This window comes from Vombatus ursinus, unplaced genomic scaffold (genome assembly GCF_900497805.2).
Source record: "Vombatus ursinus unplaced genomic scaffold, bare-nosed wombat genome assembly UNPS02005659.1, whole genome shotgun sequence".
NCBI lineage: Eukaryota > Metazoa > Chordata > Mammalia > Diprotodontia > Vombatidae > Vombatus > Vombatus ursinus.
This window is the reverse complement of record NW_020945437.1, coordinates 17,781,240-17,797,438: the sequence shown is the minus strand read 5'-3', so window position 1 is coordinate 17,797,438 and position 16,199 is coordinate 17,781,240. Positions and strand designations below refer to the sequence as shown.

The 16,199-nt window shown below is 37.3% G+C and overlaps 1 protein-coding gene across 1 annotated transcript in view; it reads right to left on the bottom strand.

Annotated features, from left to right (window-relative positions):
* NARS2 (asparaginyl-tRNA synthetase 2, mitochondrial) overlaps positions 1–16,199 on the bottom strand; it is a 156,960-nt gene that overhangs the window by 126,634 nt on the left and 14,127 nt on the right. The window contains exons 4-5 of the mRNA XM_027848156.1: positions 12,424–12,564; positions 2,046–2,126 (exon numbers count right to left, since the gene is read on the bottom strand). Of these exons, the coding sequence (XP_027703957.1) occupies positions 2,046–2,126; positions 12,424–12,564 (222 nt within the window). The remainder of the gene's footprint in view (positions 1–2,045; positions 2,127–12,423; positions 12,565–16,199) is intronic.

Below are 16,199 nucleotides of genomic sequence, written 5' to 3'. Positions count from 1 at the left end.
TTTTTCAGTATGGTCAATGTGGTAATTTGTTTTGTTTGACTACATATATTTGTTACAAGGGTTCTATTTTTCTTTTCTTTTTTCTTTTTACTGGGGGTGGAGGGAAGAAAATTGTTTTCTGGCCATTGAAAAAAATTAAAAAAAAAAAAGGCTCCCCAAGGATAGAAACTGTTTTGCTTGTTTGTATTTATATTTCCAGTACTTAGCACAGTGCCTAGCACATAGTAAATAAATGCTTAATAAAGGCTTTTTTGTTTTAAAAAAAAAAAGATCTAAATTCATTCATGTGAATGGATTCTCTACCTACATCCCTTTCTTCCTTCTTTGCTCTGTTAACTAAATACAACGCTCAAAAATTCCAAAGTTTAGGTCTGCAATGGGCAGGAATAGTTAACAGCTTGCTTTCCTACTATTTATCAACTCTGTAACCCCTTGAAATCGATGAAGCAACCCCAAAACATATCAGAGACAGATTTTTTGGTATAAAAAAGGGGAAAGCTGAGATACCATCTGAAGAGTTGCCACATTACCACCCCTATATGTAAAACAATGGAAAAGCATTTACTAAGCAATTACTATGTGCCAAGCACTGAGCTAGGTGCTAAGTATACATATGCAAAAGGAAGACAGTTAATGAACTCATATTCTAATTAGGGAAAACAACACACATCGGAGAGGGTTCAGGTATGGGCAGATATAAGGGCCCAGCAGTCCTTATGGTATGGTGGTAGAGTGTATGACAAAGACTGGGAGTTCTGAGGATGTAACAACAGGTCGGATGGCAATGTCTGGGGGTAATGGAGGGCATTGTGGCAAGGCAGACACTAAGTTCGGAACTTAGTGAGTAATGAATATCAGGGCAGATAGTAAGGACAGTTACTCTTTTACTGGAAGGATTGCAAATGCAATCCAAGTTGTATGAGTGATCATGTCCCCAAACCAGTATCTGCACAAAGGTTGAGGAATGGAGCACCCCTCCCGTCTCCAGCCTTCCCGAGGCCGCAGGCAACTGTGTAAGATATCATTTAATAAATCTCTTTTGGACACATAAGACTTGTGTGTGAATTTTCTCCATTTCCCTTCCCAAGCGCAGATGCTGAACTATTACATAATGATAAATAATGAAATAGATAGAGATATCTATCTGACCAAACTTCTCATTTCAAACTTCCACAACTCACACAAATTGCTTTCATTCAAATTGCTGCAGTGCCTTGCCCTAATCAGTCCTCTCCCCAATATATTTTAATGCACAGATATGACCATGTCACTCCTATAATCAATCAACTCTACTGGCTTCCTACTGCCTCTAGCAGCATATATAAACTATTCTATTAAGTATTTAAAGCCCTTCACAACCTGGCTCCAACTGACTTTTCAACCCTTGTTGTACACTGCTTCCCCTCTTCATGTACCACACTGGCTTCCTTGATGTTCCTCACTCATGACACTGTCTCTCCCATCTCTGTGCCTTTTTGCTGACTGTCCCTCATGTCTGGAATGCACTCCCTCCTCAATTCCATTTCTTAAAATCTGTGGTTTCCTTCCAAGCTCTGTTCCTTATCTCCCCAGATATTAGTTTCTATCTCCCCTCATTAGCTTGTACTAATTTTGAATATATGTATACATGGTTCCCCAGATGGAATATAAGCTTCCTGAGAGCAGAGACTATTTTATTTTTGTGTCTGTACCTTCAGTGCCTAGAATAGTACTTGGCACTACATATAATTACAAAAGGCCTCAAAGTTCACGTCTCAGCTCTGACTGGGCTGGCTTATTTAGCAAATCAAGACTATGTCTCCAAGCTTTAGTTCTCATTGTCCGTAAAATGGGGATAATACTTCACTAACTAACTCTCAGGGTTTCACAAGCATTAAATGAGAACATGGGTAAAATGTTTTGAAAAACAAAGGAACTATTTATTAAGTGTAAGCTATTACTATAATGGTCCTCACTCAAAGAACTTCCATTACCTTCAAAACAAACCATGAAGGTTGAAAATTATAAATATCAATATAGCCTCCACATTCTGAAGCACAACTTACTTCAACTTGAAAGAGTTCCCCAGCTCCTTCACAGTCATTTGATGTGATCACCGGTGTGTGAATATGTAGATAGCCATTAGCCTGGAATAGAAAAAAAATTCTTTTCTAGCAGACGTTTGTTAAAACACAATTACAAGAGTCTCAGTTATTAGTAACATCAAAGCCAAGGCACAAATGTTAAACCATACTCCAATTAAATGGAGAGCCTCCCCCAACAAGGAAAATACCCACAAAAGACTATTAATCATTCATTAACCTTACCGAGTGCCTACTATGCACAATATGACATTACAAAAAACTGTAGAACTAGGAAAGGAATCCAGATAATCATCTAGGCCAGAGGTGTCAAACAAACAGGTGAAGCTAGATAAAAATGTAATCAGGAAATATTTAACAAGATAAGTAAAAATACAATAAAATATACATAACATTACATTTTAAAACTAAGTTAACATGTAGCCCTCAGTAATCCTTTAACGGTTAGTGGCCCACATTTCCTTTTCAGTTTGATCCCACTGATCTAAGCCACACCTGTAGTTTCAGAGATGAGATGAGAAGGGGAAGTGACTTGCTCAAGGTGACCAAACTAACTAACATTCCTATTTCGCAGGTCAATGCTTTTCATTTAAATTCACTGATACATATTCTTTTGACACAACCAACACTTACCAAAAACACTGAACAAATACTCTTTGACATATCTCCCACAGCACAGTTTATAAATTGTTAACAAAAAGTAGGAAATGTGCCCTTTAACTTTGCAAAACAGTATTAACAGTGATGATAATATTTGATGATTTCTGCCATCACTATAGCTAGCAACTAGATGGCACAATGGATAGAGTGCTAGTCCTGGAGTCAGGAAGATTCATCTTCCTGAGTTCAAATCTGGCTTCGGACACTTATTAGTTGTGTGACCCTGGGCAAATCACTTAACCCTGTTTGCCTCAGTTTCCTCATTTGTAAAATGAACTGCAGAAGGAAATGGCAAACCACTCTAGTATCTTTGCCAAGAAAACTCCAAATAAGGTCACAAAGAGTTGTACACAACTGAAACTGAACAACAACAGCCATCACTACATGTTGACTTTATTTACATTGGTGTAATCACTGTGTATATTATTTCCCTAGTTCTGCGTACTTCACTCTGCGTCAATTTATATAAGTCTTCCCATCTTTCTCTGAATTCTTCATATTTGTCTTTCTTTATAGTGGAATCATGGTCCATTCCATCATAAATCATAATTGGTTTGTTGTTATAGTTGTTGTTCAGTCATGTCTGACTCTTCATGACCCTGTCTGGGATTTTCTTGGCAAAGATGCTGGAGTGGGTTGCCATTTCTTTCTCCAGTGAAAAGCAAACAGAAGTTAAGTGACTTGCCCAGGGTCACACAGCTAGTGAGTATATAAAATCCTATTTGAACTTGGGTCTTCCTGACTTCAGGCCCAGCACTCTATCCACTGAACCATCTGGCTGCCTCCATAACTGACTGTTTAGTCATTCTCTAATAACTGGGTACATATTTAGCTTCTATTGTTAATTTTGAACACTCTTTGGGTTGTTATTAGTAGTTTATATTTTCACTTTTGCAAACTGTTCCTATCCTTTTTCCTTGTTTCCTGGAGAATGGGGGAAGGGATGTGTGAACAAGGATGGCTTCCTTTATTCCATACTGCCTACTTCAATTGCCAGGGCCTAAGGATGATTTACAAGAAGTTTACGGCCATAGTCAGTATTTCTGAGCAGTGTGGTCCAAAAGAAAAAGCACTAGACTTGGAGTCAGAAGATGTGGGTCTAATCATCACATAACACTTGCTCTGTAATCCTGACAGTCACTTACACTCCCTGAACCTTGGTGCCTTCATTTGTATGTAGGAACTATAGGACTTGCCTCACCCACCTCACAGGGTTGTTATGAATAAAGTGTTTTGTAAACCTTAAAGAAGGTTTACAACACTACAGAAATGTTGTTATAATAGAGCCAGGAAAACCAGATATGTATACATTAAATTGCTAAAAATAAAGGCAGGTACATGATAAAGTTGTCCATGTCATTGAGGGAATACAAAGTGATCAATGTGTGTCATGCTATTCAGGAAACTGTGTGCTCCATGTATATGAACCATCAAAAGGTAGGAAAATTAGCAGAGTAAAGAAACAAACAGGCGATGAAAAAGTCAGACACGATTTATGAGAAGACACTAACATTAAACTGTTAGCAATGCATTTCACATACAGAGACTTCCTTTTGCCTGAAGGAAAAGCCTGAGCATCAGTGCCTAGATGTATCCATTACAGAGGCGCCCAACAAAACCCTGCAGATCAAAAGTCTGACAATATTTCCATTAGTAAACCACAAAAGCTACACTAAGGTTGCTAGTGGGACTGAAATAACCCAGTAACCCCAAGGTTATGCTCTTCTTATTCTGATTAGGGAATTAGATAGGTCACAGACTATTCAGGAGTATACAAATGCATCAAGGTAAGGCAAAGGATGAATTCATACTACAAAAAAGCCGTAGTGTTGCTTCAACCTATAACATTAGCCTTGAACAAATATATAAAATAACACAAATTTCCAGCTACAGAACTGGTAGAAATGATGATGTCCCAGCATTCTAAGAGAAAACCTCTGAGAACAGGGATCTCTCAATTTCTATCTCCTTCCAAAACAAAGTAAATTCAAGTAGTTGAGAGACAGGCAAAAGGGATTCAGTCAACTACTTTCCTCATGATGTAATTTAGTATATATTAAGAGACAAAGTTTGAGCCTCAGAAAAGACTTTAAAAAGTACTAAATATGAGTGCAATATGCCCAGAAGTGCTATAACAAGTACATTTTGAAGAACCAATGAGATGTAATCAATAACATTACTGCATAAAATTTTTATCTCCTGGGAGGCAAGAATTATGTATATGAATCATTTATTCCACATGAAATGCAATCACCTGTAAGCTCAAACATAGTAAACAAAATGAAGAATCCAGAGGAAAGAAGAGAAAGGGAAAATATTAAAGCAAAATATAATTTCCAGTTCATGAATGCTCAAAGACATAAGAAAAAATATTGTAAACTTTTAAAGCATCACTTAGGTTGTTTATAAATTCACAAGTAATACAAATCACTCCATACACCTAGGTTCACCTCTGGTACAGAGAGAACTGTATGTTCTGTTTAGCTACACCAGCAGAACACAAGCTCTGGCACATCCTACTAACCAAATTATGGATCCTCTAAGTCAAAAAGTTGGGTTCACAGATTTAGTCATCAAATAGTATTAATTTTTCTAGCAAAGGTAAAAAAAAAAAACACAAAACTTAAGACCTGAGGGCCACTGGTAAAGATAAAAAGCACCCAGATGCCATAGGCAAACTACAGGTACCAACAGAGAAAAAGTTTTAAAAAAAATGAGGAAAAAGGGGGCATAAGTGTTCATGCCTAGCAGTTAGACCTTAAACAATGCTTGCTGACTATCAAGAACACCGCTAAGAATCTCAATAAGAGCAAAAAAAGGTGTCTGAGCAGCCAAAATCATTATAATGTTTACATGCTTTGCTCGAAGGAGAGTTTATCAAAACTTTACTCAGAGGTTACTTATTCATATTTTAGACAAAATTCTTTCCAGTCTGCTTATTTGGGTTCCAAGCTGACTGCAAAAGGCATTTTAGAAACAATCAACAAATCCAACTAAATAATCATTTATAGTTTCCTACTATAAACAAGAATCTGTATTAAGCAAACAGTTCGTGCTCCCAAGAAATTTAATTTCTTCTAAGGGAGATATGATCTGCACACAAATAAGTATGATACAAAGTAGAATGTAACAAAGCAAAAAATAGATCCAAAGAAAGTACCCTAGGAAAATCTGAGAAAAAGAGATTATGTTCAGCTAGAAGGAAATCAAGGTAAACTTCATACAGAAGATGGCACCTGAGTTGGGCCTTAAAGGAAGAAAAGGATTTCAACCAGTGGAGATAAAGTAGTATATTTTTAAAGTTTTGTTCTGAGAAAATATACATATATATATATATACATAATCTATATATTATGTGTATATGCACACACACACACACACACACATATATGTACGTATCTATGAATCTGTAGTATTCAGGAAGTATGTACTTTTAAATCTGTTGTCTTCTTTACTAAAAGTCTTAACACTCAATTCTTCAAGAGTGCTGTTATAAGACTGCAGGTACCACCACCTAGTGGCTAAAGAACTCTATGCATGTTTCTAAACAGCAGGTGTACTTTATCAGTAGTTGGTGCCATATGGGAAGAAAGATTATTTTTAGACCTTAACCAAAATTTTTGTGTGCATGTGCTTCAAGAAATTACTGCACATCCATATGGCAGGCAGGAGAGACAGAGAGAATGCATGGTGAAGATCTAAAACTAAAATGAAGTGACAGTGCCTCGTGAATTTTTCTTCTGGCTGATTAAAAGGATTTCTCTTTAGACTTCATATAGTATCACTCCTCTAGAAACTGGATCTGACACAGCTTATTAAAGAAAGAGTCCTACATTAACCCTAAGAGGGCTGAGACTAGGCTAGGATTGTATTAATTTTCACATATACGATAGAGGTTACAGGGTAAGGTTGGGGAACCTGTGGCCTCGAGGCCACATGTGGCCCTGTAGGTCCTCACGTGCAGCCCTTTGACTGAATTCAATCATCAGTCAAAGGGTGGCACTTGAGGATCTGGTGGGGAACCTGTGGCCTCGAGGCCACAGGTTCCCCACCTCTGTGTAGGGGAAGGGCATGTTAAATTGGTCTGCATGTTAAAATGCAGACCATACATAACCTAGAAAAGCAACACAGACAATCCAAAAGGAAGTATTGATTTCTTTCCTTTGAACTGAATGGTATGATTCTCTATGTTTTCTATAGAGTCAACACTGACAAAGGGAGACCCCCCATCTACTGCGGGGAAAGGTTGGATAATCTCTAATCCCAGATCAGCTGTCTCTTTCTTTCCATCATTCCCATGGGTTCTTACCCTACAGTTTCTTTCCTACCAAGCCTACATTTTCTTCACTGCAGTTCTCCTGGCAGAAGCTGTCTGAAAAACAGAATTGTCCAAGTCAAAGTACCTGCAGTCTAGTTTACTTCAGCAGGACTATGGTCGTAAAAAGGACTGTAGTTTCCATGTTTTTTCCAAAGTTCCTGCAATACCCAACAAAGAGCTATGCACATAAACAAGTATTCAATAAAACCATGTGGCAGTGATACATGGGCACATTCATGCACATATATACACACATTTTGTTTAGGCCTAAGAATAATAAATATATGCCAACACAGTGACAGTGTGATGCAAGAGAAAACTGCCAAATACACTCACCAAACTAAATAGAAAGAGATCGTACAATGTAGGAGGAATGCTGCTAAGATCAGAAACTCACAGGAGGCAAAATCCAATAAAGCAGCCAGTTGTAAACTCCAGAGCCTCCATTAGTTATGCATAAATGCCCAAAGTTTTGGCAACAAGAGAAATTATAGGGCCTAACACAAGGAGGCAAATTTGACCTCACAGATTTAATTGAGATTTGTTGGTGTAAGCCTCATGCACTGTAATATAGCCATGGTGGGTACGCTTTATTTGAAAGAAACAAGACACCTGGGGCAGAGAGCAGCAGAGAGAGATATTATTATGTAAGTAATATTAGGATGTATACTCATTTGAAAGAGGTGATACTAAAAAGGTATTCTCACTTAAGGAAACTGAGGAGGAGGGAAGCAGAGGAAGCAAAACATGGTGGAAAGCATTTGAATTAAGATCAATGAGAAAATAAATGAGATTTTTTTTCCATCACATTCTATCACTACCGAGGAAAGAAGAAATGCAAGAAAAGTTGAGGAAACTACCATAAACCTGAAACAGAGGCACAAAAGTAACAGAAAACTTTAATTATCCAGATATTTGTGACGCACTTTCTCTGAAAACAAAACAAAACAGCAAATAATAGCTTTTTGACTTGCTTTAATAATAATTTCATCCCGGGGCAGCTAGGTGGCGCAGTGGATAGAGCACCAGCCTTAGAGTCAGGAGGACCTGAGTTCAAATCCGTTCTCAGACCAGACACTTGATACTTAGTAGCTGTGCGACCCTGGGCAAGTCACTTAACCCCAATTGCCTCACACAAAAAAAATCTACAATAATAATTTCATCCTTTAAAAGGTGAAGGAACCAACAGGGGTAAGTTCTATTTTGTATCTGAATACTCACCACCAGGGAGACGTTGATTGCTAGGGTGAGAATGATGGGAAACTAATGCAGAAGAGACTACTCTCCTAAAATTTCTGCCAGAGAAGAAAGCCAGACAGTCTAATGTGCACCCTAGATTTTAAGAGAACAGAATCCAAAAGTTTCTGGGGAAGAGCAGGATGATCCTACAGACAAAAATCCTACAAATGAAAACAGTCAAGGAGGGAGGGGAAGCACTCAAGAAGGAATATTGAAGATACAAAGGAAAAACAATTCCAAAGAGGAAAAAAAAATGGGAGTTTCCAAAAAGACCAATATGGATACACAGAGGATGCAACAATCAACCTTATCTTTAAAAGATATGTATTCAATATGTAAGCAAGGGAAAGTAATAGTAGATGAATATAAAAGCTTGGCAGAGTCCTGTAAAAATTAAAAACAGCACCAGGAGTGTGACAAATCAGAATGAGGAAAGCCTGGTGAGGTAAGAATTCAAGTCACATTGGAAAAAAAGACAAAGGTCAGAGAAAGGATAGGACCATAGCTCAAGGTAGATGGAACAATGATAACTGACAACAGAGAGGTACCAGAGCTGCTTATTTTGTTTCTGTTTCTCTGCAAGGGTAAATGATCTTTGGACTGGAAAGAGAACAAAAATAACTGATAGAGAATTGATACCCGAGATAAGTAAGAAGATCAAGAAAGAACACTTAGTTGCCTTTGATAAATTCAAGTCACCTACCCCAGATAAACTACATCATCAGGTATTGAAAAAAATCATCATGTGATTTCTGAACCACTATCAGTGACGTGAAAGAATGTAAAGTACAAGAGAGGTGCCACAATAGAGGAGGCAAATGTCCCAATTTTAAAAAAAACCAACAGGAAGAGTAATACTATCTCAAAACAAAAAAAACAAAACAAAACAAAACAAAACAAACCACTCAGTTCCTGGAGCTACTAAGAACTCTGTAAGTGAAATGCTGCTGACAGCTCTCTTCCTCTCTCAGCCCGCAAAGCCTTGGGAAGGATGACAGCTGATACAAAAGTTTTTTCACAAATCACCTCTGAGTTCTGACTATATGGAAGGCAAGTTCAGACTGCAGCTGGCCAGAAAGAAGATGTTCTCTCTATGTTTCCTGGAAACCTCTAGATACTATATGAATATCTATTTCTTCATTTTCAAGGCAGAAAAAATATCTAGTAAGATGTCTCCTTTCCTTTCCTTTCCCCTTTTCTCTTGTCTGCACATTCTTTTTCTCCCAACATCCCAAAAGCCATACATCTGAGTAAAGAATCTAGGTCTCTACTGCTGGAGAAGAAGGAAAAAAGAGATATACCACTTGAGTTCCTTTTCCACCCTCCTTTTTCCTCATCCAAAGTAGAGAGAAATAATGCTTACTTCAATACTGCCATTATTTATGGTTGTGGGTAATTCCTTCACCTGTGAAGAATTACACCTTAAGAAAAAATTCTTAATCCAAGGTCCTTTGAATTAGTTTAAAAAAAATTTTTTTGATAACTATGGGCAGAGGAAACATTTTTCTGATAAGGGGTTATGCCAGACTGCCAAATGGGTCGATTATACAAAGACTAAACCACTGCCTTAGGAGATGGCTTAAAGAATCATTCTGACCAAAAGAATTTATCATGTTGTGGCCAACCTTCTGGTGATGAGCCTTTCTGAATTTAGCTAGCCATCAGAGATGCTTAATGAACCATCGTGAAAAAGAAATACTAATCACAAAACAACCAATATGACATCATTAGGAACAGGTCTTACTAGATTAACCCTATTTCCTTTTTTGATAGTATGGCTAAAGAAGTAGACACATATATGTGTGTATATAGCTACCGTTTACCTAGATTTTAGTGAAACTTCTGATAAAGCATTTCATACTATTCTAAGTCTGTCAAATAACAAGCATATTAAATATTATGTGCCCAGCACTATTCAAAGAACTGGGGATACAAAGAAAGGCAAAACATAGTCATTGCTCTCAAGGCAGAGTTCTCATGTGAAAGATGGAAAGTTATGGTCTAGACAACAGTAAGATTAGATTATGAACAGGTTAAATGGCTAGACCCAACTAGCAATGATTAATGTTTCAATCAATCAAAAAGCATTTATTAATGCTTTGTTATTAATTATAACACGTACTATGTGCCTAGGACTAAGGATCCAAAGACAAAAATTAAACAGTTCGTGCACTAAAGGAACACATATTCTACCATCTATAAGCATCTACATATGCTTATACGTAGATGCTTATAGATGGTAGAATATGTGTATTCTGGAATACGCATGGTAGAACATATATATGCTTTTATATATATACATATATATATATATATACACATACACACACACACACACACACACATACAAGCATATCCATGGGAGGAGGTATCCAGTCGCATTGTCCCAGAGATCTGTGCTTGGCTCTATGTTATTTAACACTCTTTTTAACAATGATAAGGATAAGGGCACAGCCAGAAACCTTAATAAATTTGCAATTGACACAAAGGTAGGACAGATATCTAATACAATGGATGACAGAGTGAGCATACTCCAAAATCATGACAGGCTAGAAAATTGGGCTGAATCTGATATGGCACAATTGAATATGGACAAATGTTCAAGAAATCAACTCTGTAAGTATAAGAAGATGAAGGAATGGTTAGCAACCTTTCTGAAAAATATCTGTGGGTTTTGGTGGACTTCAAGCTCAATAGAGTTAATAGAGTGACATGAAAAACATGAAAGCTAATGCCACCTTGAGTGATATTAAGTGAGACAGAGCTTCCAAGAATAAGGGGGTGAAGGTCCTTTTGTATTTTGCTCTGATCAGAACAGATCTAGAGTACTGTGATCTGTTTAGGACATCACATTTTAGAAAAGACAATGATAACCTGGAGAGTGTCTGAAGGAAGGCAATTAGAGTGGTGAAGGACGTCAAGTCTGGGTCACATGAGCCATCAAGTGGTTAAAGAAACTGAGCTAACCTAGAGATGAAAAAGCTGAGGAGGTTCATAATAGCTGTCTTATTTAAGCATCTGAAAGACTGTCATATTGAAGAGGGATTAAATTTGTTCTGCCTGGCCCAACAGGGAAGAACTAGGAACAATGAGTAGAAAACACAAACAGGCAAATTTAGGCTTGATGTCAGGAAAAACTTCTTAAGAATAAGAATAAGAGCCATATGAAAGAGGAATGGGATGTGTTAAGGAGATACTGGATTCCCATTCATTTGAGGCCTTCAACAAGGCTGGATGATCACTTAGTGGGGATGTTGTAGTGGAAATTCTTTTTCAGGTATGGATATAGACCAGATGGCTGGTAGGGAAGTTCCTTCCAACTCTGAAACTGTGATTCTGAGCCAGAAGACATGGGTTCAAGTTCTGTTTCTGCTACTAGTCATATGACCTAGAACAAGTCACTTAACATGCCTAATTCTATTTTCACATCTCTAAAACAGAGATATTTCTCAGTTGTTGTGAAAATTAAATTTAATAATATATCTAAAATACACTATAAACTTTAACCCACTATATAAATGTAAGTTGTTATTATTAGTAAATGATATGAAGTTAACAAGAATTTAATAAGTGCTTACTAGGTACCAGGAATTGTGCTAAGTACTGGGTATACAAAGCAAGGCAAAAATACTTCATATACGCAAGGATTCACATTTTAATGTGAACGATAACATGCAAACAACTATGTATAGATAAGATACACAGAGAGGGTAGAGTTGAGGTAATCTCAGAATGAAAGGCCAGGCAGCAGGGAGGGGAAGGAGACTGAGAAAAGCCTACTGCAGAAGGTAGGATTTGAGTGCAGCCTTGAAAGAGAAAGAGCATTCTAAGAATGGAAGACAGACAGTGAAAAGGCATGGAGATGTAATTTGGGTAATGAGCAACGATAAGATGATGCCATGTGCAAGCAAAAGCAAGAAAGTCAGTGTTGTTAGATTACATGGCAGGAATAAAGTGTAAGATGAATGGAAAGGTAGGAAGGCAGTCATACAAGGCTTTAAAAGCCAAAAAATGGATTTTATACTTGATATGTAAACTTCAAGGATTAGTTCGGTAAAACATTTTAACTTACCTCATAGAAATGAATAAAAAGGAAGATCAACCAAATTGAAGTAAATTACATACCTTGAAGAAAGAGTGTATAGCATCTGTAGCTTCACTGCGAACCCTCAGTATAGAGCCCAAGGCATTGGTCCTACATCGAAGGTGAGGGTAGTGTCGAATATATTGCAGAGGATATCTCTCCTTGTATTTAAAAGGGAATGTCTGCCAAAGACCAATAAAAACAAATGAGACAATGGAGAAAGGACTGCTCTTATTAAATCAGTTCTCAGGACATTTCAGAAGTGATATCACTTCTGTTGTTCCAAAGGAAGAACCCTGCCTTCTTCCCTAAAAAATGACTGACTGAAATCCCAAATCCTTTTTCTACAGTGCCTCATACACATTACAGATGTTCAATATCAAGATGATCACCTAAAATATTCCTGAAAACCCACCATCACTTCATACTCATGATGTTCTGAACACCATCTTCTATCTGGCCAATTTTTTTAAAACTACTGCATGAAATGGTGTATACTACTGAAGATTTGTAAAGATTTTTTAAAATTCTGTCTCTGAAGATATTTTTTCTGCCCAAATACGACCAAAAAACCTTCAGAAATCCTCTGGTATTTACCAATCAAAATACAAACTCTCTTACCTGGCATTCAAGGCTCTACAGCCTGACCCCAACTTTACTTTCTGATTTTATTTGACAGTACCCCTTTTCATGAACTATAAGTTCCAGCTAAAATAGATTCATTGTTCCTGGATCTATCTTACCATCTCCCCTATCCTTTTATTTAGACATACTATCCCCTACGTCTGAAAGATACTCACCTCCTTTCCAACCTCTATATACTGACATCTTCCCCTCCTTCAAAACACAAGTAAGGTGCAACTCCAAGTTTTGGAGTTGCCAACTAACAATTTATTTTCTGATTTCTCCAGCTGGAGATATGGTGATCCCTCCATCCTAGAAATGCCACACTGCTGACTTCTCCTATGTACACCATTATTTTCTTTCTTAATAACAGATTTTACTGATATCTTCTACAAAGAATTTTTTTTTAAAAAAAAGAGGAAGAAAAAATAATTCAGCAAAGCCAATTAACACACTGAAAAAATCTGATGTTTTTTGTGAACCTAAACGTCTACAAAGGAGTAGGTGAAGGTGTCTTCTCACATTTCTTTGAGGTCATGCTAGGTCTTTATAAATTTTCAACACTCAGTTTCATTTGTTTTGTGGTTTCCCCCCTTCATATTGTTTTGGGGTTTGTTTGGTTTTTTTGCACTGCTTATTTCTTTTTCCATCAGTTCATGTTAAATCTTTCTCTGTATCATGTTTGTCATCTTTTATAGCACAGTAATATTCCATTACATTCACATACCACAATTCGTTTGGCCATTTCCCAATTGATGGGCATCTAATTTGTTTTCAGGTCTTGGTAAAAAGCACAAAAAGTGCTGCTATAAATACTCTATTGTCTATGGAGCTTTTTTTTTTTTAATTTGCCTGGCAGTGAAATGTCTGAATCAAAGGGTTTGGACATTTTAGTCTTTATTTGCCTAATTCCAAACTTCTTTCCAGAACTAATATACAGCTCCACAGGCAACGCATTAATGTGTTTTTCTTTCTTCACACCCTCCAACACTTCCTAACTTTTGTCAGTTTACTGGGTGTGAGGTACCTCAGGGATGTTTGGATTTGCATTTCTCTAATTATTATTAGGGGGAATAGTCAATGAGGGCCCAAACCTTGAATAATGTGCAATATGCTCTGTCTAGTACCAACTCATGTAAAAGTGTGCTGAGTTTGCTTCAGGAAATGTGTGATATGACAGAAGGGTCCTTCCCCTTTCTGCTTCAGAGGATTGCACAGGTGTAGAAGTTGTAGCTTCTGAGCTAGAATGATGTGTGAAAATGAAAGTCCTGAACAGACAAAAGTTCAGTCTCTTTCCTGGAGGCTTTCAAGTGAGGAAGAGGAAGAACTGTTGATGGCCTTTAGGTGGGGAAGGGCCTCAGGCCCCATGCTCACCAGGATGTCTCACTTTGGTGATTATTATATTATTAGATTATAAGTGCCTTCAGGGCAGGGACTGTCTTTCTTTTTATTAATTGTATCCCCAAGGCCTCCCACCACGCACCTATCACTTAATAGGATCTTAATAAATGCTTATTGGATTAGTTTGGATAGTTTGTGTTTATTCTTTCCTTATCTTAAGTGAAAGAGAAGAAGGGAACAGAATATATACTTGTAAGTTTGGAGAGGCCAAGAGCCACCAGAAGTGCAGCAATTTAAGACCATAACAGAACTCCTGCACCTAATCCTGGTGAGAAGCCAACTCTGAGGAGCAACCTGGTTGACCCAAAATAGCAGTAGAAAGACCTGGCAAGCCAAGACAGACCCCTGTCCTTCAGGGAAGGGAGTGACTCTTTCACTGGCTATGCTGTATCCAGAAATGAACTTGGTGGGAAGAATGCTGGTAGTCACCACTTGATGTCTGAGTCCATTTTTCCCAGGAACCAAGGTGGTCAGGGGGAGTAGGCTCCTGGTTTCAAAGTACTCCACTGGTACTTATTATATCTTTATTATATCTTCTCAGTAAATATCCTTTTGTAAAAGCTCAAGTTAAGTGATATCGAGGAGAGATCACTGGTCAAAATGATATTAGGTTTTGTCATAGTAAAGAACTGGAAACTAAGGGGGTGCCTATAAATTGAAACAGAGCTGAACAAATCATAGTAAACAATGTGATGAAATTACAATTTGCCATAAGAAATGACACTTAAGAGAAACCTGAAAAAACTTGTATGAGTTCATAGAGTGAAGTGAACAGCACCAGGAGAACAATTTATACACAACAAATGACCCTGAAAGATGTTTAAGAACTCTGATCAACACAATGAAAAACCACCATTCCACAGGATCAATGATGATACATGTTGCCTATCTCCTGACAGACAGGTAATGGATTCAGGGTGCAGACAGGGAGAGATATATATATATATATATATATATATATTTTTTAAGGCTAATGTGGAAATTTGTTTTGCTTGATTATGTATATTTGTTATGCATTGCCAAGCTTTGTTTTTATTTTATTTTTCTTTTTTTCCAAAGAGAGGGGGTGCAGAAGGGAAAGAAAAAATATTTTTGCTCATTGAAAAAAATAATATGAAAAATTATATTCAGACAGTAATTACTGACAGTCAACAATGGGGAACACAGCAGATGAGGGCTTTAAAGCAACTATATTAGACTACACTTAGAACCCCATGGGTGGAGCATTAGCCCTGCTACGAGGACCCAACAGGCAAATGCTAGGGGGCCTGCAGACAATATCCTACATTAGTGATCTAAATCATTCTTTCATATGGTTGTTCACAACATCATTTTTTAACTTAAACTAGAGTTATCTGTTATATATATCAATCTCTCTTCCCCAACTCATTCCTCCTTGAAGACAGAAACTATATCAGCTTTCACCTTTGTTTCCCTCATGCCTAACAGTGCCTTGCACAAAGTAGGTACTAAATAAATGCTTGTTAACTGAAACAAAACTTCCTGCTCTCATATCACTAGGCAAAATGATTCCATGAATATGTTTTCAGTCAAAAAACATGCAAAAATTTCTGTATACTTCAGTATTTTAAGGACCTCTGATTTCATTAGTTCTTCCAACAATGTGTATGGATCATTACCCCTCAGAAAAAAAGTATTATTAAAAAGTGTTGTTTAAAACTCTTGGTAGAAAGTGTTTTCCTGAGAAACAGTGGCTATAATTTCTATCACCCCCAAATGAAATTTCTGGTGATAAGCCTTTCCTTAGGCTGATCCATGGATAAGAGACAGT